Source organism: Falco punctatus (genome assembly GCF_963210335.1).
Source record: "Falco punctatus genome assembly, chromosome: 6".
Classification (NCBI taxonomy): Eukaryota; Metazoa; Chordata; class Aves; order Falconiformes; family Falconidae; genus Falco; species Falco punctatus.
Genome location: NC_137585.1, coordinates 27,937,911 through 27,965,737, shown reverse-complemented (window position 1 = coordinate 27,965,737; position 27,827 = coordinate 27,937,911). Strand labels below are relative to the sequence as shown.

At 40.7% G+C, this 27,827-nt stretch overlaps 1 protein-coding gene across 13 annotated transcripts in view; it reads left to right on the top strand.

Moving 5' to 3' along the window:
* Nucleotides 1-27,827, top strand: part of DGKI (diacylglycerol kinase iota) — a 252,712-nt gene that overhangs the window by 117,526 nt on the left and 107,359 nt on the right. For 10 of the 13 annotated variants that reach the window (XM_080390859.1, XM_080390858.1, XM_080390857.1 and 7 more), the window contains 12 exons: nt 5,607-5,681; nt 6,920-7,015; nt 8,825-8,907; nt 11,322-11,382; nt 15,513-15,626; nt 16,202-16,339; nt 17,425-17,503; nt 21,607-21,662; nt 22,519-22,581; nt 22,802-22,875; nt 24,404-24,515; nt 26,975-27,174. In XM_080390859.1, coding sequence (XP_080246985.1) covers nt 5,607-5,681; nt 6,920-7,015; nt 8,825-8,907; nt 11,322-11,382; nt 15,513-15,626; nt 16,202-16,339; nt 17,425-17,503; nt 21,607-21,662; nt 22,519-22,581; nt 22,802-22,875; nt 24,404-24,515; nt 26,975-27,174 — 1,151 coding nt within the window. Of the gene's footprint in view, nt 1-5,210; nt 5,307-5,606; nt 5,682-6,919; nt 7,016-8,824; nt 8,908-11,321; nt 11,383-15,512; nt 15,627-16,201; nt 16,340-17,424; nt 17,504-21,606; nt 21,663-22,518; nt 22,582-22,801; nt 22,876-24,403; nt 24,516-26,974; nt 27,175-27,827 lie in introns of all 13 variants that reach the window. The other 3 variants (XM_080390854.1, XM_080390853.1, XM_080390855.1) reach the window with 1 other exon arrangement.

Below are 27,827 nucleotides of genomic sequence, written 5' to 3'. Positions count from 1 at the left end.
GGTTATGAACCTGTATCCTCCTGCCCCTCCATCCAGCCCTTCAGTAGATTTCCCTGTTTGGGACAATTAGCAACAAACATGACTTGTTCTGAGCAAATCCAGCTCAGGTTTGTTCCTGTAACTGTGAATTCAGCAAGCATACTGCAAGAAATCCCATGTTGTAGGCAGTGAAGCATGTTTCATTAAATAGAGCTGAGCAAATACAGGGAAAAACTGTTCAAAACATTCCCTCAAACTGCAGTAAGATTTGACTGTGGACTGGCATCCTTCTGAATTTGTCATCAATAGACATTCAAACAATCGTGTCTTATTTACATCAGTGCTTGCTGAATGTCAGCAGTAAGCCTACGTGCTCATTTAATTGCAGGTAACGGGCATTAAACTTCAGAGCTGTTATGGATGTGATGTGTCTTGGAGAGGATAATTCACTAGTGAACACAATAGGGAGAAGAGGTGTCCAAAAGAGAGCTGGCCAAAAATTGTAAGGGGATTCATGCAAGAAGTATTTTTGTATTTGAAAAGGGTGTTTTCACTCCAGGTTGAACTCAAAGAAACAAACACACACTGAACATACCAGGGAGTCAGGAATACTGAGAAGTGTTATTTCTGAAGCACTGAAATTAAGGTTTTCTTTTCCTGAATTGAGTAGTGTCTGGGATATTGAAACTTCCTGGTCATGTTTTCTTGTAATTTTCCCGCATTCACAGGAATGCTGGTTTTATAGAGTAGTGGTGTGTGGTTCTTAACTTTAGTGTGCCCATCCTCGGGAAGTGACCCAGGGCTTTCTGGCTGTAGGCAGGGCACTAAGACAAAATTAGTCCTGTGATACTGGAAAAAAAACCCCGAGTTGTGACACTGCTAAGTTTTTAGTTCCAGTCTAGGGATATGACTGTCAGATTTCTGCATGAGTAGCATTTCTAGCAAGGCAGATATTAAAGACAGGGGAGGGAAGGGGAAGTACACATAGAGTAATCAAAAAGTTGACTGAAGGGGCTGCCACTTCTCCTTTACATCCAGAGAGAGTAGGGAAGATTCCTAGCCACCTTCACTCTGAGAAAAAAGGTTTCTTTGGCACTTGTATTTTTTCCCCACAGTATTCTTTCTCTGTTAGTTTTACTCCAGCCTCCTTGAGAGAAATCTTTTTTCCTCTCTTGTTGAAGAATCTGTTTGAGTCCCTGGCAGGGACTTAATCTCCTTGGCTAATTTTCAGCACTTGTGTGGTATTTGATAGATCAAAATGATATTTAGCACAGACAATGGGCATATTTCCATGAAACTTCTTAACAGCACCCATTGCAGTATTAATTCTAGGGAATGCATCCTTACTGCTGTAGAAGATGCTGACACATCTTTCAGATGTGTTTTCAGATTTTTGGCAGAAGTCTTGTTTTCTTGTTTATTACTTTCCTTTTAGGAAATATTTTCTTCTCTCTTGCTGTTTCTGGCCAGCTCTACTTCTGTGTATTATGGCCCTCTTCACCCTATATGAATGTTTAGTAAACACTATGAAATATTCACTGCATTTGATCCACAGAATATGAACACAATATTCACAAATTTTTGTAAATTCACATTGTAAATAAATTTGTAACCAGCAATCTGTTTTTCACATATTCCACCATCAGAATAAATCTGGCTAGAAGCCTTTTAGTTATAAAAATATTTCCTCAGCTCTAATTAACTATTTACTGGTCGCAGGCAACTCCTGAACTGAATTCCTTATTCATATGAAACTGATTTTAGTGGTGCCTTCATCCTGTTTGTTGGTTGCAAATAAGATGGCTTTTTGTAGCAAAACCTTGCCCTGATATTGTTTTATTGCTACAAAAATGATTTTCCATGCTTATTTTGTACAACGTGGGTCACCACCTTTCAAATATTGGGCTTGAATAAAGAGCATGCTCCCTCTCTGATTACCAGCACCGTTGTGATAGTGAAGCATCGTGCTGCAATTGGTTAAGGACAAATCTCTGCTGACAACCTATGTTCTAAATGGGGAGCTTTTGTTTCTTGCAAGCAATTAATTGCAAGACGAAGAATATTCAGAATGGTTCAAATAACTTTGAAATTGGTGGTAGCCCTGTATGTAATGACCCATTTACATGATTGGAAAACTCCCAATATCTATTCCATATTATTCATAATGTGAGGCACTTCTGTAACTTCTTTACTGATTGCCAGTGTTTCTCTACTGTTAGCAGCACTTTGATACCAGCTCTGATTTCCTGGGGTTCAAATCAATTCAGCCTCCTAGTCTGTGAAAGCTGTTGACTGGTGGTATTTTGTTATAGGTGAGGCTTGGTAGTTCAGTTGGTGTTAGCTCTAGGAATGGACTTGCTGTATGCTTATGTTCTGGGACAAAAGTAGATAACAAGGAGGATCTGCCCCATGTACTTACTGATTCGTCCTGTCTTCTGTTTGGGAAGGCAAAGGCAGTAACTGTAAAATTTTTCTGTTCAAGGTGAGTAAACATGGTGTTTTCTCCTTCTCCGTTGAGGACCTTGGAGAAGTGATAGCAAATATTTATATTTCTGGGTTTATTTCTTAGTTTCCACAATTGCTGAGTGCAACTGGCTTGTCTGTTGCGGGGGGGTTGTGAACAACCAGAAAATGGTCAAGATTAACCTTCCCAGAGGCTATTCATTACTTAGGTGATTTGAAGCCCAGCATGCTTAACAGCCTTTGAAAATGAAGGCTGAAATGTTGTAAAAGGAAAGGTTGAAAGGGTCCACTGAGATAGGTGGTGTAAGGGCCACAGACTAACACACCATACAAAAAGGACTCCAGTTCTTCTGTTCATCTTACTAAGCTTGCTGAGAACTATATACTGACTGTTCAATAATACCAAAAATCTCTTTTTGAGGATGGCCAAACTGACATCCACAAAGGAGAGGTTCCCTCTCTAGAGACAAGTTAGGATTTACATATGGTGCCTATCTAAAGGTATGCTTTGCTATCGCATACTTTGCTGAATAATGCTATATGCTTATAAATACTTATCACCTTGTTATGTGGACAAGGTAGTATGCATCTATTTCTTCACGTCAGTGTGCAAAGACTGATGATTACTCTTGGCTGTTATTCTTCTGCATGTTTGCAAAGAAGATCTGCATATGTTTAAGCAGCTTTTGTTGCCTTTCATCTGCTATGGACACACGGTTGCAATCATAGCAAATCTTTAGGTTCTCTTAACACTATAGGTGTAGGCATGTTAGAAAACCAACCACCAGTTAGTTGTGACCTAGCATATTTTAGTGCCTTTTTGAGTGTGGAAACGAAAATTTTTATAATAATGAATGGCAGCATGGACTAAAACTGTTTCTCTAGTATAGCTGTATGCCTCTTCCCACCCTACCTGTTGGCAAGAAAAGAGATACATTCTAGAGGGATCTAATGACAAGTACATTTAAACATTCTTTAAATCATTCTTTTAAAATTAGTTGGGATTTTACTGAACAGTCTTTGCTCTTTCCAGAAGAACCTCACCGAGTTTAGGTCCATCTATTGTGGAGATAGAATAAAAAGTACAGCCCTTCTTCCAGAGGTACAGTTAAGTACTTGCCTAGTATAATACCTAACTTGAGTTACAGACTAATATTTGACAGAAGAATTCACTGCTCTTTACCGACATGGTAAGTATTTTGAATTTTGCATCTGAAGAGGCTGAAGCATGGGGAAAAGGCTTGGTATGCCTGTGACCTTTCAGCGGACTGCCGGCAAAACTGGGGATAGATTAGGTCGCCTCTCTGTCCTGTGTTTTGCCCTACTCCAGGGAGAATTCTTCATCGGATAATGGCACAGGAACTAGGCTAAGGCCCCCACAGGAGGCAGCTTTGAGAGTAATGTCCTGTACCTTTGTATTGGCATAAAGACTTTTGTAAATCATCAGTCTGATAACTGAGGTAGGGCAATGAAATGCCAATGCAGGTGATACTGCCAATGCACTTCTGTAGTCAGTGAAGTCTTTGTGCTTTATCGTGCTTTCAGGATCACTTTGTATCAGAGTAGGTAAGAATATGAACACTTCAGGTGGTTTCTTACAGGACATTTGTTCTTTTAGATTATACTTTAAGTGCTCTACAGAGCTGTCTTGTCTTCAGTATTTTCAGAAAGCAAAAAGACATGACTATATCCTGGTCCTCAGGGAGTGTTGGGAAGTAACAAAAAGCTTGGGACCTTGGGCTCTACAGCAGGGCTTCTCTTGGTCTGGGTGAAAAAGGACAGTGTCTTTAGGTATTTCAGTTAGCTGTTAGGTTTGTTGTTTTTTTTTTTTTTTTAAACTTCCCGGAGATGTGGAAACATTAACTTCCATATTTGGCATGTTGTACTGAAGTCTTGAAATTCTGGAAGTGATTGTTAGGTATTAAACAGAATCCAGTAGTTACTCTTGTTAATGTTGGTTAGCAACCAGGATTAAGAACAGATGTCACTGCTTACAAATTTGATGATCTCTGGTAATTGACTTTTTTCATTAGTGGTACGCTTCTGAATGAGGTCAGGACAGAAATGAAATTTTGGATGAGCTGAGTGAATCTTCCTTTCCCTCTTGCAGCCAGAAAAAAAAATACAAAAATCAATCAGCTTTCTTCTGATTCCCTGTGCTACTTTATTTCCTGGTGATGGCTAGACTAGAAGTTGAAATACTGAGAAAATATTTACTGAATTTCCTATAATACAAAATTTCAATCTTATGGAAAGGATTAGGGTTTCCTGCAGGTATGACATAAGTTACTGAATTAAACGAATTATAAGATAAAATAAAATTCTGCTTTTTGAACTGTTCTTACTACATCAGAACACCTTTTGGCTCAGTATCACTGAGAAGGCTATTGCCAGCCTGGAGAATAGCTTTGATGTAAGTTCTATTTTAATAGGTTCTGCAAAAATACAAGCAGTTTTATCATTTATATTTTTTCTCTCATGTAGTTAAGTGATACTGTCATTTCAAAACAAAAAGCAAACTAAAACGCCACAAACACCCCCCTCACCCAAACCTTAAATGTTAACAATTCAGTTTGTTTTTTAGCAGATGATTACACAAGTTTCTTGGTAGGCTGGAACTGACTCCACAGTGCCGGCATCATACGACATGGTGGCCTACCTTATGTTGAGTCATAATGGTTGCCAGAGATAAAACTTGTTGTTTTCTTTCCTAAAAAAAACATGAAAAATATCTCATTTATCATGTTTTTTATTACATCTTTATGCAGGTGGTCTCCATACCAGGAGACGAGCCTGATTGGGCAGGAGACTGGAGCCCCGAAGGGGAAACGGGCGTCTCCTACCCCTATTGGGAGGGTTGGCAGGTACAACATGTGGTGTTATGTGAGTCTATGGGAGCATCTGATCTTTTTCCCCCCTCACAGCGTGGGAAAGTTTCCAGTTCCAAAGCACCAGTCTGGTCTCCGTGTGTGGCTTTCTCCATAAACGGTGGTGTGGAAGTGTAAAGCATGCAGCGCATGTAATTTAAATCTCGAGCATGTGCCAGATACTCTTATCATTCTCCAAGTGGACATGCATGGAAGAGCTTCGTAAAGGGGCTCTGTCTGGGCCTGTCTTCTAAATTTTGTTTTGCTTTTCATGTATTCTTTTTTCTTTTGATGTAGAACTCGTTAAAGACTTCAACACGGCGAAAGAAGAGAACGTCTTTTAAAAGAAAAGCCAGCAAAAGAGGCAATGATGTAAGTATTCAAGTGCTTTGGAAATCAGGCTCCTCCTTTTTATTTAAATGTCTAAATGCAGACTGCAAAGTTTAATTTTGTTACTGCAGTGTTTAATATTTCTTTTTTTCCACTGAAAAATTCCACACTATTGAATTTGCTGTGAGAGAAGAGCAGTTTTGATAAAACTTGTATGAGAAGTTTTGTTTGCCAAGTTGATTTTTTTCAAGAAACAACATAGCAGACTCTGGAAGGACCGGCAGCCTAATGAAACAGTGTTCCCTTGGGATGTAAGAGACTCAGCTCAGACCCTTGGTTTCTACTAGGCAGAGCAGGGGTGTGAAACTGGGCTTGTGGAATCCATGGTGAGTGCACTGATGCAAGGGGTCTGGTCCGGTTTGAGGGTGTCTCCGTCAGCCGATCTCACATTAGGAGTACTCTGTATGGAAAATTGACACTGGGCCACACAGAGAGAGAAAACGGATGATCTGATGGCTTGATTTACCATGACCATGTAGCTTACAGAAGATCTTGTTTTCCAGACTTTGCCTAGTGGATTAGTTATATAGGTGAACAGCAGTCTCTTGGGAGAGGTGAGGGGAGACTCGCCTCTGCATAGCCAGGGCGCTCCTCGTTAAGGTCCTCACTGGAGTGCTGGGAGAACTGCAGGCCAGAAGCTTGAATCTGTGTCTGTCACAGCCCTCGCTACTGGGCGCTCAGGTGTCCTGCAGGGATAGGGAGTAGGGGGACAAATAGTTTTCTCATTGACATGTCATGTTTGACTTGTGGCATTTGTTCAAAGGTGAGAGGATGGTAAGGCCAAGAGTTTGAGGGCAGATCATCAGCAAATAAGCCCTGATACAACTTGTCTGTTAGGTTAAGGAAATAAGTAGCTTATCTCATTCTATTTCCCACTGGAAAATTGTTTGTAATACAAATAGCACTTTATCTGACATGTTATTAGTGCTGTGTGAATGATTTTTTTTTTTTTTTTTTTTTTTTTTGGGGGGGGGATAACATAGAGTAAAATTCTAAAATGGTTTTGTGCTGGCCTGAATTGATTCCCTCCCAGCCCCTCCCTCCCCACCCCCCCTTATTTTCTTACTCAGTTGTCTCAGCTGAGCACCACGTTAACATGACTGTTCTATTTCAAGTACCTGAGGTTGTTTTGTCAGAGCTAGGTTGAGGCTCCTGCATGTTGTGTGCCGGGGAAACATACATAGGTTGTACTAAAGCTGTTTTTTGCTTCTGTTTCTCAGGATAACAAAGGTCGGCCATTTGTGATAAAGCCTATCTCCTCTCCACTCATGAAACCACTACTGGTTTTTGTCAATCCAAAAAGTGGAGGGAATCAGGTAAGAACATGACGTGGTAATCATGTAAGGACATCATCCAGGTCACAAAGTTTTAGTTTAACAACAGTGTTTCTGCAAATTAGACTAGTTCTTGGTCAGTCAGACAGGAAGAATGCTGTGCCTGAGCTGCAGTCCTCAGAAGAGGTCCTTGCTGTTGAATGCTCTTTCCACTTCAGTGGAATTGCATGGATGGAATGGATGCTGAAGTATTTCAGCAATTGCATTTTTATCTTCAGACTGTTTAAAGGAATCTAAAATTATAGTTTGGAGGTTTCCAGAAGACTTCATCTTTCCACAGAAAATTCAGATTGCCAGTGTAGTCTTAGACTTTTATCCAAAAAGTGGTTTAATTTTACTAGGAAAGCCTAGTTCAATTAGTCAGTGTGAAATGACATATTTTTATGGCATCTAAAAAATCATTACTGGTCTTGTCCTGTACCACAGAGCACAAAGTTTCAGTGACTAACATACAGCAGATTTCTTTCTTAGGGTTCTTGGAACTGAAATTTATCCAAGTGAATGTTTTTCAGGTTAGCTCTGAGTGTCTTTTGATAAACAGGGCCTTCTAGTTGAGAAGTAGTGATTGATGTAAGATACAACAGAGGCCTGCAGAGCATAGGGAATAGCATAGCTGCAACTCACTTTCTCCCTATTAGAAGAATTAGGGAAGATATAAAATTAAACTGCTAAGACTGTGATTCAAAACAAAGGAAAATGTTGGTCCTTCTCACATTGTGTAGTTCAGCTGCAAAACCCCTTGCCTTAGGATGTTGTGAATGCTAAAAGTTTACCTGGGCTGCATGTTACTAAAGTCCTGTACCCTCCTCTGGCTCAAGAATTCTATGAGCTGCAAATAGCTGAGGCTGTGAGAATACCTACAGCAAACATCACATTTATTTTCTCTGTTATACTTTTCCTAGGCACTTTGACTGCTATTCTTGGTTCTCCACTTGGGGAAAGGTGTCAGACAGAGGAGCCATCCCTCAGAGCGGGGAGCTTTTGAAAATTCCTGATTTGCATCCACCAGGCCATGTCTGAAAGGCATTATTTAATTATTTGGGGGTACAAGCTTGACCCATAGGGTTCTTAGTCCTGTTCTGCTAGTGAGACATCCTACCAATTTGCCTGGGCAGAACACAAAGGAATAAAACTGAGTATCTGGAATATGAACCCAAGAGCTTGAGAAAGCAGAAATTACATCTTTAGATGATGGGCTGGCCACACTGCACTGAGTGAGGGGGCACTGGGACAGCTGTAGCCCATAGAGTCCTTGACTACTCCTTCATTAGATGGAAGAGGGCTGCAATGATGAGTGTTCATGGTGGTGATGGTGGTGGTCAAAGCAATGTCATTGCCTGGATGTTGGGCAGGACACTGTTTAATAGGATGGTGACTTCACCCACAAGCTTGGTTCAACTTCTTGCTGTCATGGATGGCTGAGGGTGGTGTGGGATAACTAAGGTTTCTTCTCGCTGCAGGTGGTGAGAGACAGGAGAACAGGTTTCTGTGGGAGCTGAACCTTTGGTCTGACTCCAAATGCCTGTTCTTATGAACCATTAGTGATCTGTGTTGTTAAATTTAATCTGTATGTATGCACGTGCACCCTGACCAGATTCGTTGGTTGCTATTCTACAGAGTGGTCATCTGCCATGCCACTTTCTAGTTTGTCTTTTTATTGGTTTATATTTGCTTTATAAAGCACAGAAGAAAGAAAAGTGGTCCAAATATAGAGAATAATGAACATTATTATTTCTAATAATCATTAAACTATTTATAATTTCCATTCATTTGATTTTTCTCTATTCCTAGGGCACCAAGGTTCTCCAAATGTTTATGTGGTATTTGAATCCACGCCAGGTCTTTGATCTCTCTCAGGAAGGGCCAAGAGATGCGTAAGTTCTCAAGCCTTCAGCGCTGTGGACCATAATTCTTTTCTGATCAGGAAAGCAGACAAAAGTCTAGCTTGGATAGATTAGTAGGCTGTGTATGAGGTTTACGTATCCAGGTTTTGGTAGCAGAGGGACGGCTGCAGTGGTGGCCTCTATGAGAAGAGATCAGGGGCTGCCCCTGTGTCAGACAGAGCCAGTTCCAGATGGCTGCAAGACAGATTTGCTGCTGATCCCAGTGCCTGACCATTCCCTAAGGGCTGAGCATTCCAATGGGCTGAGACTGCCTCCAGATTCCTATACGTGATAGCAACATGCAACTATCTGTGCTTGCTGAGTAACTAAGTCAGCTTATCTGGGTAATAGTTGAAGTGTGAACTTCTTCCAAGGGAGGAAGGGAGGACCTGTCTTTAAAGGGCTGATTTATGCTGCTAAGGGTTAAGAGACCATCCTTCTATGGTATTTGAGATAGGGATACTTGCTTTGCCTAACCATCTGTTCAGTGCTACTTCCACAAGTTAGGCAGCACAAAAAGATATAATATAAAATCAGATATTTGCCTGTATATGAACGGTCCAAGTATTTGCTATTCAAGGCACCTAAATTCTTTTCACTGCAGAAGTATCTCTGCTGATGATCCTTTCAGGATGTATGGATGCTTTAAGGTAGACATACAGTTTGTAGAGCTGTGTAATGTTGTTACAGGAGGATTAGGTCCTCTGGTCACTCAGCTCTCTCTGTGAATGTACCCCCTCCAGTAGGAAATATTTCATTAATGCCTCTCTTTCATGCAACTGAAGGAGCAGGTCTTCAACAGGTGCTTTTTTGGCTGTCCTGTTGGTAACTTAGATCGGATATCCAGAGAAAGAAGTCTATTAGGTAGTCTTGCCTTTTGTGGTGTTAAAAAAAAAAAGTTACCAGTTGAAGAAGCTGTCATGTTCTACATGCTTCAGAAATGGTGGCTTAGCAAATTCTGATGAGGAACATTAAATTTTGTTTAAAACTCTCAATATTTATATTTGTTTGCTGTAGGATAGGAGAAAAATGAAAGTTTTTTGTCATCTGCAGAGGGAACATGAAAATTTTCCTTTCAGATTTAGAATCATAAAATCGTTTAGGTTGGAAAAGACCTTTTTGATCATCAAAGCCAACTGTTAACCCAGGACTGCCAAGTCCATCAATAAACCATGTCCCTAAGCAACACATCTACACATTTTTAAAATGTCTCCAGGGATGGTGATTCCCCCACCTCCCTGGACGGCCTGTTTCAGTGCTTGACAACTCCTTCAGTGAAGAAATTTTTCCTAATATCCAATCTAAACCTCCCATGGCGTAGCTTGAGGCAGTTTCATCTTCTCCTGTCCCTTGTCCAGGAGATGTCCCCCAACTTGTCTACAACCTTCTTTCAGGTAGCTGTAGAGAGCAATAAGGTCCCCCTTGAGTCTCCTCCTCTCCAGACTAAACAATCCCAGTTCCCTCAGCTGCTCCTCGTAACACTTGGGCTCCAGACCCTTCACCAGCTCCCTTGCCCTTCTCTGGACACAGTCCAGCGTCCCCACACCCCTCTTGAAGTGAGGGGCCCAAAACTGAGCACTGTATTTGAGGTGTGGCCTCACCAGTACTGAGTGTAGAGGGATGATCATCTCCCTGGTCCTGCTGGCCACACTGTTTCTGAAACAAGCCAGGAATCTGTTGGCCTTCTTGGCCACCTGGGCACATTGTTGGCTCATGTTCAGCCAGCTGCCAACCAGCACCCACTCGCAGGTCTTCTTCGGCTGGGCAGGTTTCCAGCTACTCTTCCCCAAGCCTGTAGCGCTGTGTGGGGTTGTTGTGACGCAAGTGCAGGACCCGGCACTGACCCTTGGTGAACCTCATCCAATTTGCCTCAGCCCACTGCTGCAGCCTGTCCTGATCCCCCTGCAGAGCCTTCCTGCCCTCCAGCAGGTCAGCACTCCCCCCTGACTTGGTGTCATCTGCAAACTTGCTGAGGGTGCACTCGATCCCTTCATCCAGATTGTCGATAAAGATATTAAAAAGCAGTTTAAAAGGAGTTTCCATGTAGCATGGCAACATGCTAAACTGATCAAATACATCTCAAGAGGTACTGCCTGTCCATGGAGGTTGTTCATGTCCTAGGGGTTTTGTGTGTGCGTGAAGATGTGAAGTGGGGCACAGGGCTCAGGTTGGGTTGGGGCTGATGCTGCCTGCAAGTGCTAGGGCTGATGCCTCCTCATGGCTGAGGCTTTTGGTAACACTGAGATAATTTTTTTATTATTATTATGTTTCTGCCTCCACTAACATCCTTAATGATAAATATTTGAAAATGCAATAAGGGGCAGTTGAACAGTTGCTTGGCAAAGTGCATGAGAAGTGCCTGTGTTATTGTTCTGACCTTTTTCCCTTTTCTCCCTACTGGCCAGACTGGAGCTGTACAGAAAAGTGCCAAACCTGCGGATTCTGGCCTGCGGTGGGGATGGGACGGTAGGTAGCTGGCGGATGATTATGGAGCTGCCAAGTGGTCATATTCCTTGTGGTGTGGGTTTCCCACCTCGTGATGCCTGCAGAGCCAGATAATGTATCTTGCGCTTGTGAAATCTACATTTTTTTATTATTTTTGTTTTTAATTGTGTGGCATATCCTGCGTAGTAATGGGGTCAGATCATAATGTCCAAGGCTCTATCTTCTTTATGCATAAAGATTAGGTATAGCAGACTAACATTGCAGGCCTCCTCTGGCTACTTACACAGATCTTGGGGTCTAGCAGGTTAAGTCAGTGTCTGGGAGCCATTAAATCTTAATTTCTGCCCCTTCATGCTAATAGTCCTCATGAAGTCCAAGCACAGTCAAGTAGTGTCCCCGCTGGGCCTAAAGAAAGTGAGTTTCCACGCTTTCTTTACAAAGCGTCTGTAAGGAAGGGTATTGCATTGGTCATACTACTAGCCTGGGGTCTGGCAAGGTCCAGGTTCAGTATTTCTCTTTGCTACTGAATTTCTGTGTGTTCTTGGATAAGTGAATAGGGTCCAGTTTTTAAAGGATTCAGGCACTTTCAGTTGGAGACAGGGTCTGGAGGCCACAGTGGTAATGGAGGTATTACAACTGTATTACTCTTTTCAGTACTTAGGAATATTGTAAATCTCAATCTGTGCTACTGGGTGATTAAATACAGTTGAAGAACTGACCTTCAATCTCTGTGAAGCTCCGTTCCCCAAACCTGCATTTGATAATAGCTGTAACCGTAGGTATGGTAAGGAAAATGCATACTGCTTGCAAGGTGCAGCGACTGGCCAGGACAGATCTATGTAGGTGCTTAAGACAGGAGGAGGATTTCTTTTTTTCTGTAATGAGCTGAACCCCTACCCTTAACCCATTTCTGCTTGAATTTCTGGGGGAGCTTTCTGTTCAGCTTCTGTGGGTTCTTTTAAAAGCTCAATTGTAGGGGTTATTAATACCAGTGCTTCCCCTGCAGGCGTGAAGGAACAAATAAAAGTGATTAAACTACTGTCTTGGTGGTAAAATAAGATATTACTGTTAGCGAATTGTGAACTTTTCTTGACAAGTGTACAAAGCGTTACTTTAGCAGGAGATGTAAGCTGCAAAAAAGTGTTTAAGGCTGTTTCTGAAAGTCTTTTTCCTCCACCTGAGGAAGCCAATATTTTAATAGGGGAAAAAAATTTCATCTCGAAAATATTAAAATAGAAATGCATGCAGCTACATGGAGTATGACCATCCTCCGTTTCCCCTTTGCCTCGGTGCAAGCGACAGGTGGCAGCACCCTCTCGTTAGTATGAGCAGCACTCCACCATCACCTTTGCTGCTGCTCAGTTTGAAGCAAATTAATATCTAGTTATTCCCAAAGCCATTACCTCTAGAAATGAAAAATCTGGCTCAAATGGACTTAATGAATATTCAATGAGACCAGATGATACCTTGCATTATTGAGGTGAATCAAAACTTATTGCAACTTTTCCATCATTGCTGCTTGCTGTTCCTTTCCAGGGCATAAGCGGAAAGCTTTGCGTTCAAAGCAGTCAGGAGCTTTCTGTTTACAGGGAAATGGTAGTCTGTGTCATTCTTGATTGTAAAACTAATGTACAAGGTTTAGAAATTACTAGAAAAGTTAAATAGCAATGTTGTACTTAAAAACTTGTACTTTGCAGTTTCTGTGTATCAGTTAAAAGCACTTACAAAAGCGGTAGGTATTGTAATGCTTCCTGTAGCAGTGGGATGCTGAGGCACAGATGTACAGATGAAGTCAGTGGCAATCACTAAGGGCTTATGACAAAGGACTCTTAAAGAAGTCCTGGTCCCAATGAAGTTATTTGGACTCTTTATTCTGTCTCCCGTTATCAATACTGAAGGATAGATATTTTGAAAGGTAGAGGATTACTCACCCCCAAAAAATCCCTTGAGGACTCTACTCTATGTAGAGGTGTGTGTATGTATGTATGTATGTATGTATGTATAGGTGCCTATGATAGACCTAAGTACCTTTGGTGACAGCCAAGTTCATGAGAGTTGTAAGTGATTCAGACATCTGTTGTCAGACAGTGAGCTGTATAATACGGGATCACATCCCAGGTGAAGGCTTTAATAATTAGACAAATGCTTGTGATAAATAACTGTCTGATAAATGATATTTATACAAAATAAAATCTAGCAGTCAAAAGACTCAGAGAAAGACATGCCCTAGAATATGAATAGTGTGGTGGTTGATACATTTATCAGGCTACCCCCTCTGCAGTCCTTCAAATCCCAGTTGTTCCCAATGCCCGTATTGTACTGGGTGCCTTTCATGAAGTTCTAGTGTCATCGTACTTTGGGTTAAGAATATTTAAAAAATCATAATAATAATAGTTGAGGGAGGAAAAATCCTGTCCAGCTGCAGACAAGATTTCAGCTTTCTGTCTTATTTAAAAGCTCACGTTTCCAGTAGAGATAGTATCTTTGAACACTGGCATCAGGCAAAAAGGAAAAAAAACCAAACAAAACCAAAACAACCCAAACCAAGTTTTGTCTTGTATTTGTTTTTTCTTAATTCTTTATTTAAAAATTAATCACAGGTTCTTTCACAGATTGTAATTTTTTTTAAAGATGAGAAATAGTTTAAGAAACAGTCCTGTTCTCTTGTAGCAAGAATTTCAGTCATAAAAAGTTCAATAACATCTTCAGCAACAATTCTTTCCCCGCTTGGAAACTGCCATTCAATGAAAACAAAACATTTTACAGTAATTTGTTCCTTCTGGCTAGATTTGTATTTGAAAGTTTTATGCAGTGCAGAACAGGGACAAGAGAGAGAAACAGCTCTCTAAAATAACGAATAACTTATGATACAAAAGAGCCAGATTCACTGTTCCAACCCAAAGCCTTAAATACCGAGCATTATTTTGTCTTTTATTCTAGTCTTTTGTTCTTTTATATAGATGTGTGTATATTTATACACATATGACTAGACTATGTATATTATATATTATGCTTTGCACTGAGTGAAATAATTCAGCACCAAGGTCTCTGGGGAATGGGAGACCTGTGGGCAAGTCTATGCTTGCCTTTATTTGGACCCTCTGTTCCAGGACGTGCTCTGAGTTACCATGCTGTTTTAGTGTGTCTCTTGCATTTTGTTTCATAACAGTTGTCAAAGGTTTGGTTTCCTTTAGCATAATGGCAATTAAAAAAATAATCTTGAATTGTCCATATCATTCCTAATTTTTAAATACAGTATTTTTCAGAGCAATATTTAGGCAGTCTTATAATACCAGGTATAATTCTATGTGTTTTCATTTCCTGCTTGAAGAACAGCAAATTCTGTGCTCCCTTTCCTCAGTATCTGTGTGTTCTGTTAGAGGCAGCCAGTGTCAGTGTTCACATCCCATCACTTCTGCTTGCACAGGGGCTTCATGAAACCTATCGTGCCTGCTCTCCGAAAGGCAAAAACGCAGATGCATCTGTTGTAGAGTTAAATTTCAGACACCCTCTTCTTTTCCTTCATTTTGTTTTACTTGATCTTCTCTGTAGAGGGGTGTTGTGACTTAACCCCAGCCAGCAACTAAGTACCGCACAGCTGCTTGCATACTGCCCACACCTACCCCAGTGGGATGCAGAGGAGAATCAGAAAATAGTAAAGCCTATGGGTTGAGGTAAGAATAATTGTAACAAAGAGGAGAGGGAGAGAGGTCATGCACAATTCAATTACTCGACACCCACTGACCAGTGCCCAGCTAGTACCCGAGCAGCGATTGGTGAACCCGGGCTGACTCCCCCCCGTTTGTATACCGAGCATGGCATTCTATGGTATGGAATATCCCTTTGGCTAGTTTGGATCAGCTGTCCTGGCTATGCTCCCTCCTGGCTTCTTGAGCACCTGCTCACTGGCAGAGCATGGGAAGCTGAGAAGTCCTTGACTTAGAGTTAGCAAGAACTAAACCATCAGTGTGTTACCAACGTTGTTCTCATACTAAATCCAGAACACAGCACTGTGCCAGCTACTAAGAAGAAAATTAACTCTACCCCAGCTGAAACCAGGACAAGGGAAACAATCAAAATATGTCTCCTTCTTTTTTCCCATCCCTTTTAATCTTCCTGACTAACAGTTCTCTGCATTTCCCATTTCATAGGTGGGCTGGATCCTCTCTATCCTCGATGAGCTGCAACTCAGCCCCCCGCCTCCTGTGGCTGTCCTTCCGCTTGGCACTGGGAATGACCTTGCCCGCACCCTCAACTGGGGTGGGGTAAGCACTGACTGGGGTGCCCCTATGTGTGGGCTCTCAGCTTGCTGCTCTGATTTAGTTGTGTAGGGTAGAACTTCATTTGGGTTAAAATAGCAGGCATGGCTGTGTCCGAGGTCTGCTTCAGTTAGGCACAATAGTTTGGTTCAATTTCCAGCCTGGGATCTTGAATTATTGATATTGTAGTTGTAATAAAAGTGTTCATAGAGATATCTGTCTGGTAGCTCAGGCCAAGTAATAAGGATGTGCAGGCTTCTAATTTAAGCACAGTTTAAACTTTATTTCTCTGTATTTATTCTGAACTACACCACTGGAGTTATTCCAGGCAAGGCAAATACACTTTCAGTTCCTCTCCTTATGACCTTACTTTGCCTGCCCAAGACTTGTGTACCTCAGCAATAGCTTGTTAACATACTTGATATATCAATATTTAGCAGTATTTTGAGGTGTTATTAGGAACATTTGATCTGGGGTTTTTAAGCCTGTGTAAAAGGAGGGAGGTCTGTGAGGTAATTAGTCAGTGAGTTGCTTTGCTTCCACTGTCTGTGGCTGATACTCTGGTGACACTTTGCTGTCAGGGTTACACAGATGAGCCAGTGTCCAAGATCCTGTGCCATGTAGAAGATGGGACAATTGTCCAGCTGGACCGCTGGAATCTCCAGGTTGAACGCAACCCTGATTTGCCACAGGATGAGCTGGAGGATGGGGCACGTAAGGTTAGAGATGCCTTTTTCCCACAGAGACTATAGGATGCTTAAAAGCACCTTTGTGTTACGCCATAAACTGAATGGGTGGGGAAGATCTAAAACTTTTTAATTCTCTAGTTGTATCTCTTCCTTCTGTTCTTTTCATGTGTTAGTGATTCCAGTGGTGTGTGAAATGTAATGCATATCAGCCATCTGTTTGGTTGTTGTTTTTCTCTAGTTAACCTGGTGTAGCAGGAGAAGCAACACTGTGACTACCATCCATTCCAAATTAGACAAAACTAAAAGCAGGATATAGAATTTTATTCCTTAGGATTTTGCTAATGGATACCAACTGTTTCCTACTTTACAGCAAGGTGCATTTTTGTATTTAACTACTTTGTGTGTGAGTCTCCATTAGTTTATCTTGATAGTTGAAGAATGGGAAGATTTTTATGTGAGGAGATCACATTTATAGTAATATTTCATTTGGACTGGAGATGTTGAAAGTGTTACAGTTGTTTAAAAAAAAAAAAGGATTCTGTGGACCATTTTACTATTCTCATTTATAATTTCCAGCCTATCTACTGGATGTTACTATTCTGTCATCTACAGCCCTGCTGGGCCTGTATAATGATGAAGAGGCCAGATGTGTGTTTCCCTGCCTCATGCATTCTCAATAGAATTAGGGCATCTTGTCTGGGACTTGTGTTGCTTCTGATTGTATAAGAAGTAGGAAGAACACAGCTTGAGTTTCATTTGCCATGCTGAGCTTGAAGTGCCAGCAATTAGGAGAACCTTTGTATTGACATGTTAGGTGGAACAGCATTATGGGAAATCTTAGTGACAACTTAAGGAATGCTTTAATGTGCTTATAAGGTTACATATATGATCAAAAAGCTCTGTGGATGTGTTTGTGTTCTTTGGGCTTTTGTATCTAGTCTAATCATCTTCCACAAGCCATTACTAACCTTCAGAGCAGCTTTCTGCACACATTTTCCTGTTATGTTCCACTTTATTCTTTGGAGGTTTTCATGTGATACCATGTTAAAAGTATTTAATTCCTGAAATGCTTCATTCATGTTATTTTTACATGTCTTTTTATTATCCAATTACAGCTTCCTCTTAGTGTCTTCAATAATTATTTCAGCCTTGGATTTGATGCGCATGTTACACTGGAGTTCCATGAATCTAGAGGTAATGGGAACTTTTTGTTTCCTCAGCCTTGGGAGTGGGCAGCTATTTCATGAATTACAAATGGAGTGAGATTTAACATCCTGTTCTTATAATTCAGAAAGAAAGCTGGAACATAAAAACCCAAGATACATACAAGTGGGAAGAAAGTGATTGTATTATGAATTTGCAAGGGACTTAATCATTTAAAAATTAAAAAAAGTACAAGGAAAAAGGGCATTCACTGTAGGTAAAGGGCTAAAAGGGAATAATTTCAAAGTTTTTAATCTTCTAAAGAAGGTACCAAGTACAGATATAAAGGAAGCTTATGCTGATGCAGAAGTGTCAGAATAAGAGCAGAAAGAACAACAAATGTGTCAGGTGCAAGTGTGGAGATGGAGGGAGGAGAAAAGCTGCAAGACTGTGGAAGTAACAGGAGGATAATTGTGTTCTCAAGCTCAACAGCTGTTACTTATAGATGAGTATAGCATAACATCACTGGGCTTGGTACAGACCCAGAGTGTTTCTTCGCAAGTGAAAAGTTTTAATGTCCACAAAACTGTCAGGAATCTGAGCTGTTGTAGCATCTTGTTTGTCCCCTTGCCAATAGCTGTTATACCATCCCATACAGATCCAAATGTGGCTTAGCGGTGGGTGGGCTTTGGACTGATGTGAACTGCTCTATTTACATGGTTTAGGCAAGTATGCTTGTAAAAACAAACTTTGTTCAGTTGTCTGTGTTCAGCTTTTGGTCATTTCATCTTCATATGCAGGTATTTTTTCTGAAATACAGCCTCCCCTATCTTTACTTTCATACTATCAGAGTGTCATTTCAAGATGAAAAGATAGCACCGTAATGCCATGCTAAGTAAAGAGCAGGATACATGATGGAATGAACTAATGCATATTTTATAATGTTTAAGACTGCCTCAAGCTTTAGGAATAATAATGAGGGGCCACAAAAAGGGTACAGGAATGAATTGATGACAGCTGTATGCATTTTTTTATGAATGCATATCACTATGCATCGCTAATATGACTGTGAATATACTGTACAGATTAAATGCTTGGCTACTTTCTCACCTAATGGTGGCATTACTTAATAATGAAGTTATGGAGCTCTATAAAGAATGGACATTATTCCAGAGATGCCAGTGTGTTAAAAATTTATGTGGGTGAAAAAATACTTGGCAGAGCAAGCTGTGTGTCTGTGAGTGGGTGTGTGTGGTCAGGAGAGCTTTTCATAGTGCAAGTTCTGCTCTTATGTGTCATTATTGCTGGCACATTGCTTACCTTCCCAAATACTAAAATGTACAAAGTGAGTCCTATGTTATTTTAGGAGAGAAAAGCCTATAGCATTTCTGGTGTGTGTGTTCTATTGTTTTTCATGTGGAACTGGAGTTTTTCAGCCTGGAGAAGAGAATGCTCAGAGGAAACCTTACTGCAGCCCTTCAATACTTAAAGCAGGCTTATAAGGATGATGGGCACAGACTTTCTAGTAGGGCCTGTTGAGATAGGGTGAGGGGTGTAATGGTTTTAAACTGAAAGATAGTAGATTTAGACTAGGTAAAAGGAAGAAATTTTTTACAAGGAGGGTGATGAAATACTGGAACAGGTTGCTCAGAGAGGTGGTAGATGCCCCATCTCTGGAAACAGGCAAGGTCAGGTTGGATGGGGCTCTGAGGAATCTGATCTAATTTGAAGACGTCCCTGCACATTGCAGTGGGGTTAGACTAGATGACCTTTAAAACTCCCTTTCAACCCAAGCTATTATGTGATTCTATGAATTAAGCAGTGCAAAACAGATTCTGATCTCTTTTACAATTGTTGAAATCCAGAGAAACTCTTAGCAACACTTCAGCAATACTTAAAGCACTTTCACAGCTGTAGCACTTGGTCCGTTAAGATAAGTTGTTGTATGCGGTTGCTTATGCTGAGCTATTGTAATCACATATACTAAAACAAACAAGTGCCATTCCTCTCCCCACCTCCCCACAGTAAATGAAATTGATTCGAGCTCTCAGCCTATCAGGGCACTTTATGCAATAGAGATTGACCAATTCTTATATTTAGAATAAGCAGTGATTGTAATGTCTCAGAGGAATCTGTGTGTGAATGTGGCCTTTGCCATGGCAACCTCTATACTTTGCTTGTGACTAATCAGACTGAGCCTTGAGGGCTGGTGGTTGGCTCCAAGCCTAGTGTATTTAGCTCTTCTTCTTCAGGAAATGTTCTGAGTAGCAACTCTTTCCAGTTTCCTCTCTTGGTATACTTATGCTTTGGTGGAGCAGGGGAGAGACAATTTACTTTATCCCTGTTGACATGCCACTTGATCCCTCAGCTCTAGAGGAGTGTTCATTTGCAGGACACCCCCCCTGCCGCGCACACACACACAGTCTAACATGTTCTATTTCCTACTCCTTTGATGGCTTGGGAATGGTGAGGATGGGGTGAGCCTTGGGTATGCAGTCAGTGATTACTTCTGCAGTTAGTTGCACTCAACTTTAGGTTCTATTCCACATGGTAGAAAGAGTCGCTCCTCTGCTATGTCAGAAGTAGGAGCAGTTTAGTATGTTGAAGGACTGCTGAATCAGTGACCCCAGAAAGGCTCCTTTTCTGTTTTAAACTGGGGCTTTGGTTCTGTTCAGTGTTCGCTGTAAGATCCATGTAAGAGCCAGTGTGCTGGTGGCTGCTGTCTGGAGCCATCGGGCATAGCCATGTCAGAGAACGTACAGCACAGGCACTGAACCTTCGCGAGCCTCCTGCTTCTTAGCATGGGGTGCCGAGGCTTCCTGCAATGAGCTGTCAGCTCAGTAAGTGGGATGAGACTGACTTAAGCGGTTAAAGTAATCATTTGAAGAAGAGGTGCCCCTGACTGCATTCCAGGCTCACCCGCAACATAACAAACGGGTGATACAGTAGCTGGGCAAACAATCAAACAAGAAATACAAAGTAGCCCATTCTTACAAAATGAAGCCATATACTGTGAGATGTAACGACTTCAAAGAGAACTGGAAGCTTTGTTTCAAGTGGTCATTTGAGAAGATTTAATACGGAAGTGTTCATATCGGTGTGAGGCTTTAGCCAGAAAGACTATCTGGATAGTGGGATGTTTTCACTAGGGGATCTCTGAGCAGGGATAGGTGGTTGGTACCACCGCTGAATACAGTGTCAGAAGGGCTGCTTCTGAAATCTCAGGGTGCCACAGATGAGGAGAGCTTTCCCAAGGAGGCATGAGAATGACCTGTATTATTCTGGGAAACATGCCTTATACTGGGAGATTAAAGGAGCTCCATTTAGCTTATCGGAAAGAAGGTTAAGAGGCGATTTAATCACTGCCTGTAAGTATTTACTCAAGGAGAAGATATGTGATGATTCAAGGCTCTTTAATCTGACAGAGAAGTATTATAAGATTTAGCAGTTGGCAATTGAAGTCTGAAAAGTTCAGGATAGGAGAAAAAAACTCCCCATACATTTTAACAGGGAGAATAATTAATCATTAGATGTGCATTACTACTGGACTATTAAAATTATCCATCACTTGGAGCCTAATCAAAGTGAAGCAGCTCTCTAAACAGGTTTTAGAGTAACCACTCATTTTTTTTTCCTTCCCCTCCCCCCACCCCCCCCCCCCCCCCGGAATATTTAGGTAGGGATGTTTATTCCTCAGTACCTCTTTGTAACACATAAGGTTTTTTTTTCGTCTTGTAATTTACTAATACTTTACTCCTGCTTCAAAGCATGGGTTAGTGTTCTGTGTATTTCTAATAGTTTTTAGAGTTCTGTGTTAGTAGAAACAGTCTCACAAATGGTACTGAGGAATCATAAGATGGATAGTCTGAGAGGTGCTAAATCAACTGGTTGTATTCTTGTTACCTCTTTACTCACGTTTCCATCTATTTTCACTCTACAGGAAAGGGGTACAATTAAATATCTATGTTTGAAATGTGATAGCAGATTATGGCACAAATGGGGAGCTCTCACACAGGAAAAGCATATTTATGTTAATATTTTCACTGAGTGATGTGTGCTAAAAGCACTCTAGTGCTGGCAGGGAATGGGAAGGTACAATGGAGTATACTTGTTTTATTACAGTGTTCGTATTTTTCCTTTTTATCCTTTCACAGAAGCAAATCCAGAGAAATTCAACAGCAGATTTAGAAATAAAATGTTTTATGCAGGGGTGAGTTGTGATTCGTCTTACAGAATGATGCTAACTTAGTTGTTTGAATGTTTTCTTAAGTGCCTTCCCCCTCACTTTCTCACATCAGGAGCTCATGCCAGTTCATTTTGCCTGTTGCAATTTAAAGTGCACATGTACAGTTTCTGGTGATGCCACACTCACGTGTCTGTTGTAAAGTGGCTGAAGCATGGTTTTATGTAGCTTAGCAGACGAGAGAAATGCTACTCCTTTGGACATACTACTGGTCATGTCTTGGCCCTACTGCTTCTGGCTTGTAAGCTTTCAGGCTTCCAGAATTTGGGAAGCACATTGATACTGATTTTTGTGAAGAAATTCCCCAAGTGTTGGCCTGTATCTTTGTAGCTTTGAGGAGTAGCCTTGGATATAGGGTCATGGGGAGTAGAGGGCAGAGATCAACTATTTAGAGTGATTAATTTTCATGTGTGAATATGCAAATAAAATTAATCACTTCTGCATTCAGAAGGTATGTGGACAACACTTCATTCTAAAATGCATTTATTAAGAGAGAAACACTGATTTGATAACGCATGACATGTAATGTCTTTCTGGGTGATGACTCCCACTGTACCCACGTGCCTTAAATACATAAACAAGTATGTGAGCAAGAATTTGCGTTAAATCCTTGGGTGTCCAAGGACCTTCTTCAGTTAACCTCTCAAAAAGAGAGGTATCAAAATTTAAAAATATATTTAAAAAATCATGTTTCCTGAGAGCAAGAAAGAATAGGTTTGCCAAAAGGATGGCATTTTGGTATTGAGCTCTGTGGTGGGAGAAGAAATGAGGGGAAAAGGAAGAGAGGAAGTGCTGATGACAATTTGTGCACTTTCTGTTGCAGGCAGCCTTTACAGACTTTCTACAAAGAAGCTCAAGAGATTTATCCAAACATGTTAAAGTTGTGGTAAGTATAAGAAATTGTGCTGTAGTATTGTGGGAAGAGGGGGGAATGGAGAGTGAGCGAGGTGAGAGTTTAATGGCTCTGTTACTTTTCAGTTTTGAGCATGACATTTGCAACACATTCCAAGGAAAGTCTTGGGAAAGTTGTAACAAAGCAGCAACACTTCTCTTGTCTGTGGCTCCATTCAGCAATTTCTCTGTGCTCTGTCACTTTGGCTTTGTAGTGTGATGGTACAGACCTGACTCCAAAGATCCAGGAGCTGAAGTTCCAGTGTATAGTGTTTTTAAACATACCCAGGTAAGTTCAAGACAGATGCTTGGAGTTATAAAAGAATAATAATAATAAGTAAAAGAAAAAAGGTACCTGCAAATTGTCCTAGACTGGGTGAATGTGCAGGAAACATATTGCCATTGTGCTGCCTTCTTGAAAGCCAGGTGTTTATAATACTGTTAATTAGCAATATGGAATGGCATCAGAGTTAAGCCAAACCATCCTTTAAAAAGTTGAATATGCTGATACAGAGAAAGCAGAAATCATTAACAAACATGCTTTCCAGTTGTGCATCTAACCTGCAAATGAGATAGTAGTTACACAGATGCCTGTTCTCCCCCTTAATTGAAGCAGTGTGTGAAAAAAGTGTGTGTATGTGTGTAGGGGAGGGGATCAGGGGAGGGTGAGGGTTACTATTTTTACAGTAAAGGAACATAAAACTGTTGAAAGAACTGCTGTGTATTAAAATGTTAGAAGGTGTCCCAAATAGATAACTTTTAAGAATACAGCTATACTTACATTTAGATCTGTCTCCTGCTCTCTAGAGCAGTAGTCTCCAAACCTTTTTTATTGTGCATCTTTATTAGTAAAAAAATTTTTGGGCAGCACCCCAATGTATGTGTTTATAGATTATATATATGTACTGCTGTGCTAATATATTTCATACATTAGAAAACATAGAAAATGAAATTTTGAAAGGATGTAATAAAGATGAATTAAACACTATCTTAATGCTGGATTTCTTCTTTATTAAAATGTAAACTGTTTTCTTCACACACTCTAATGATCTTGTCAGTTGCAGATTTCTCTAGCACACTGTCTGTGGTGCGTGCATTCCACTTCGGAGACTACTGCTTCAGACAGCCTAGCACTTTGCTCCGCATGATATCCCAAGCACTTGATCTTTTGAGTCCTGCACTGGTCTCACTGTGCAAGCTTTTACTTGGTGTCACCTCTCCGAAGTTCCCTATTCTATCACTCTTAGATCACTTTTACATCCATTCTTTTAATGATAGGAAAGGTAGATGCCACAGCTGCACCTGTTTCTGCTTTTTATTTCTCCCTGCCGCTTCAAGCAATGTGATGTTCTGCACTCCTTGTGCTGTTAGAGCTGCTGAGCCAGCAGGGAGAGATGAAGTGGAGCTCCAGGGCTGGAGTTGCTGTTGCAGCCCCATGCCCACCTAGCAGAGGGGCTAAGCAGCTTTCTGACTCAACAGCTCATTTGCAGAAAGCAAAGCAAGTGGGGAGAGAGAACAAAGTGCTACTGCTCTGTTACCTGTTTCCTGGTGTTTCCCCATTTTCCTCTCACAGAAGAACCTGCTAAAGATTATGTGGATACATTTATGGATGTTGCCAGCTTGGAAACAAGACACAGGTTTTCCCTTTTGTCCAGTCCTTGTCAGCATAACTTTTAATTGTCCCTGAATTCAGTTTTGGTATGGATATCTGGATACTTCTGGAGGACAGCAGAACAGGCTAATAGCCAGGCTGCTAGTCAGGACTCACCAGGGCAGAGTGCTGTCTCAAAGCTCGCTTTCCAAACCTCTCTCTGTAGGTACTGTGCTGGCACAATGCCCTGGGGAAACCCTGGAGATCACAGAGACTTTGAGCCTCAGCGCCATGATGATGGCTACATTGAAGTCATTGGGTTCACCATGGCCTCGCTGGTGGGTACTGCGGGTGCTGCCCTTCCTGCAGGTGCTGCTGCACTCGGGGAATTCTGCAGGCAGCGCTACAGAGTGCAAAGTTGTCCTCATTGCTGAAGAACCACCATGATTCCACATATTCAGCTAAGGCCAAAACATGCTCTGCTGTTAGACGTGGGAGACAAATTGTAGTTTTCTAATGAAAGAAATGTTATTTTATAATAGGAATGTATTCTTTGCAACATATGGCTAATTTGCATGTGCAGTGCTTCCAAGCTAAATGACAAGATTATTAAAGTAAGAACAGCATGCAGGCATGTTTTTAAAGGGGGAGTGTTCTGTGGTCAAATTACTGCTGTTTCTTTTTTACTTTTGTGTATTTCAATATGGCATAAAATTCCTTTTTTTAAACTTGGCTACTGGAAACAAAGCTGAAATATTATATAAAATTATATGCCCATACAGTTTCCATATGTCCACTAAAAAATGTTGTGAAATTTTAGTAATAGCTATGAAAAAATTAGTAATATTTTTGGCACAAATGTTATCTCTCCTTTTGTTCTGCTATGGAAAGAAAATTCAACCAGCAATTTTAATTTATCAGTGCACTTTCTGTCAATGCTGTCCTTATGGTAACTCAGCTTTAGTTCACTTTAAAAGCAATCTCACTCTAAATACCTTAGTGTCCTACTATCACAGTGGTCAAACACAGTGACAGTCTCTTCAGAGGACAATTAAATGCACTCAGAGTTGGTAGTTATCCCTGTGCTAGCATTAATCTGCCTAAGGCGCCGCAGCTTGAACTTACTGGGACAGGCAGAAGGCATGTGTGCCTGCCTGCTTCGGGGCAAGTTTGTATAGATCATGCTTAGGACTATACTCAAGTCTTGTTGCCACTGTCTTGTGTGGACTAGGTTAAAACTAACATGGATAAGCCTGTTTTCACTAAACTAACATACCTACTTGTTGTGTGACCTGCCTTCGGTGTATACCACTTTCAGTGAATACTATTGATAATAGTGTTTGTTTCCTCAAAGAGAAATCTAATCTTCAAAGTAAGCAAAAGTAAAAGGTGGTATTGATCAGCAATCATTTCTTTAGAAGTCTGTGTGGGTTAAAGATTCTTTCTCAGCCTTTTTTTTTTTTTTTTTTTTTTTTTTTTTTATGGCTCTAGTAGTTTTGGGGAATAACCCACAAGAAAGAAGAAAACCTATGTTTGTTAGCCCAGTGGATCTTGTGGAATGCACCTTTGTTACTTCACCCCTGAAGATGTTAGGATATGTTTTTGAAAATGCTGTGAAAAGTCAATTTAGCATGTACCAACTGGCAGTTTTCAGTTGGAAGATTTTTGGATTTGCCACTAATGTGGCTCTGTGAGTGGGTAGAGCGATCTCAAAAGCTACCAACAGTTTTAGTTGGTTCTGAATTTAAGAAGTAGGGCCCCTTTGAGCTGCTGTTTCTTTTTAAAGGAAGCCTTGTTCAGAATTGAGGGTCTACAAGTCTACTAATGCTGAGAAACCATTGTAACCATAGACTGTATTGATATAATAGTAACTTGCTCTGTATGAATCCCAGATGTGCTTCCTTTGAGACTAAGGAAGAGAAGTACTTTATAAAGAAGTATTATTACGAATATTATTGATTATATTGTCAGTTGATCCATAATATGAAATACACAGAGAAGGATTAAGGTCTTGACTTCTGTTTAGGCTGTTCTGTTAGTAGTGCATTAATATAGGATTTTTTTTCTGCATCTGACAGATGAGTTAATAGTCACATAATAGTCATTAATTAAAAAAATATATTTCTGCCCAAACATAACTGCCTAGAACTTGAAGAATCTGCTCATTGCCTTCCTTGTTCATCTCTATAAAATGAGTTCTTAAACATGATGTTTACTTGTTTTGAACAAGGTCCTTCTGCTTGCTCTTTTCAGCCTGTCTGGTCTCAAGGCTTAGTTGCTGTGTAAGCTTTTATAATTTTTTAATTTTTTTCTAATTCACATTAAGGACTGTATTCTGTTCAGGAAGGGGAAGTAATTTTTCTGTCTTGCAGACGTACCCTATTAGGGTTGTTGTTCTAAAGAGCAAATAATTAGTAGCATTACTCTCGGTGTAAAAACAAACCAACCAACCAAAACAAATTGAAATGCTTAAGAATGAACATAGGTATTCATTTGTGCATGCGCATGTGTGTGTATATGCGATGAGACGTGCAATGCATATCGTTAGGTATCTGCTTGTTGCCTAGCTCTTTTCTTTGTGACATTTTAAGTACTATGCAATTTCTGAGTGAAAATACATTCATTGTGCTTTGTTAGAATGCCTTACACATGGAACACTGTGTAATGGATGCTGTCAGCAAAACTGCATTTCAGATTTGTTAACTGCCTCAGCTATCTGTTCTGAGATGTCTTTTCTTTGTTTCTTGTTTTGTTTTGTGCTCTTTTTTTTCCTCCTTTTTTTTTTGTTCTTTTGCAGGCTGCTCTCCAGGTGGGTGGTCATGGAGAGAGGTTGCACCAGTGCCGTGAGGTGACACTTTTAACATACAAGTCTATCCCCATGCAAGTGGATGGTGAACCATGTCGATTGGCTCCCTCACTCATTCGGATCTCCTTAAGGAACCAAGCCAACATGGTGCAGAAGAGCAAGAGGAGAACATCTATGCCTTTGCTGAATGAGTGAGTCGGATATGTGCATGTTTTAATGGCAAGAGGCCTGTTTGGGGCAGCATATTCAGTCATGGATTTTGCATGTACTGGACTTGCAGTGCATTTAAAAAAAAAAAAAGAATTAAAAAAATTCACACCTTCTGAACTCCCTTTCCACCATATTGTAAATACTTCCCTGATTTTCTTGTATTCCTTTATCTTCTGAGTTACCCTCTGTCTTGCTTTTAGAAAGGTGTTGTATCAGTTATTTACTTAGAGGTTTGTGCAGGCTTAGCATTGTGCCTCTTGGCTTCTGACAGTTCTGCATACATATGTCATTTGCCCTGGAAGTTTTTCTAATTCATTTTCTCAACTTTATTGATATGCTTTTTAAGGTCCATTAGAAACCCTCTAAAAAATTGCCACAATCAAGAAATACTTAGGGCATCTTTTAGTCTCTGTTGTGGAAGCATGCTGCCTGGCAGTGTTTATGGAGAAGGACGTGAAGGTACAGAAAGGACTTTGTACTTTGTAGGGAATCCTTCTCTAGTATAAAACCACAAATGAATATTATAAAGGTGAACAGAGAAAAGCTAAGGTAACTGGAAAACAGGAACATGTGAAGAAGAAAACAGACAGGCAGGGCTAACATTCTTTTCATCATTAAACCTTCTTTGTAAGCA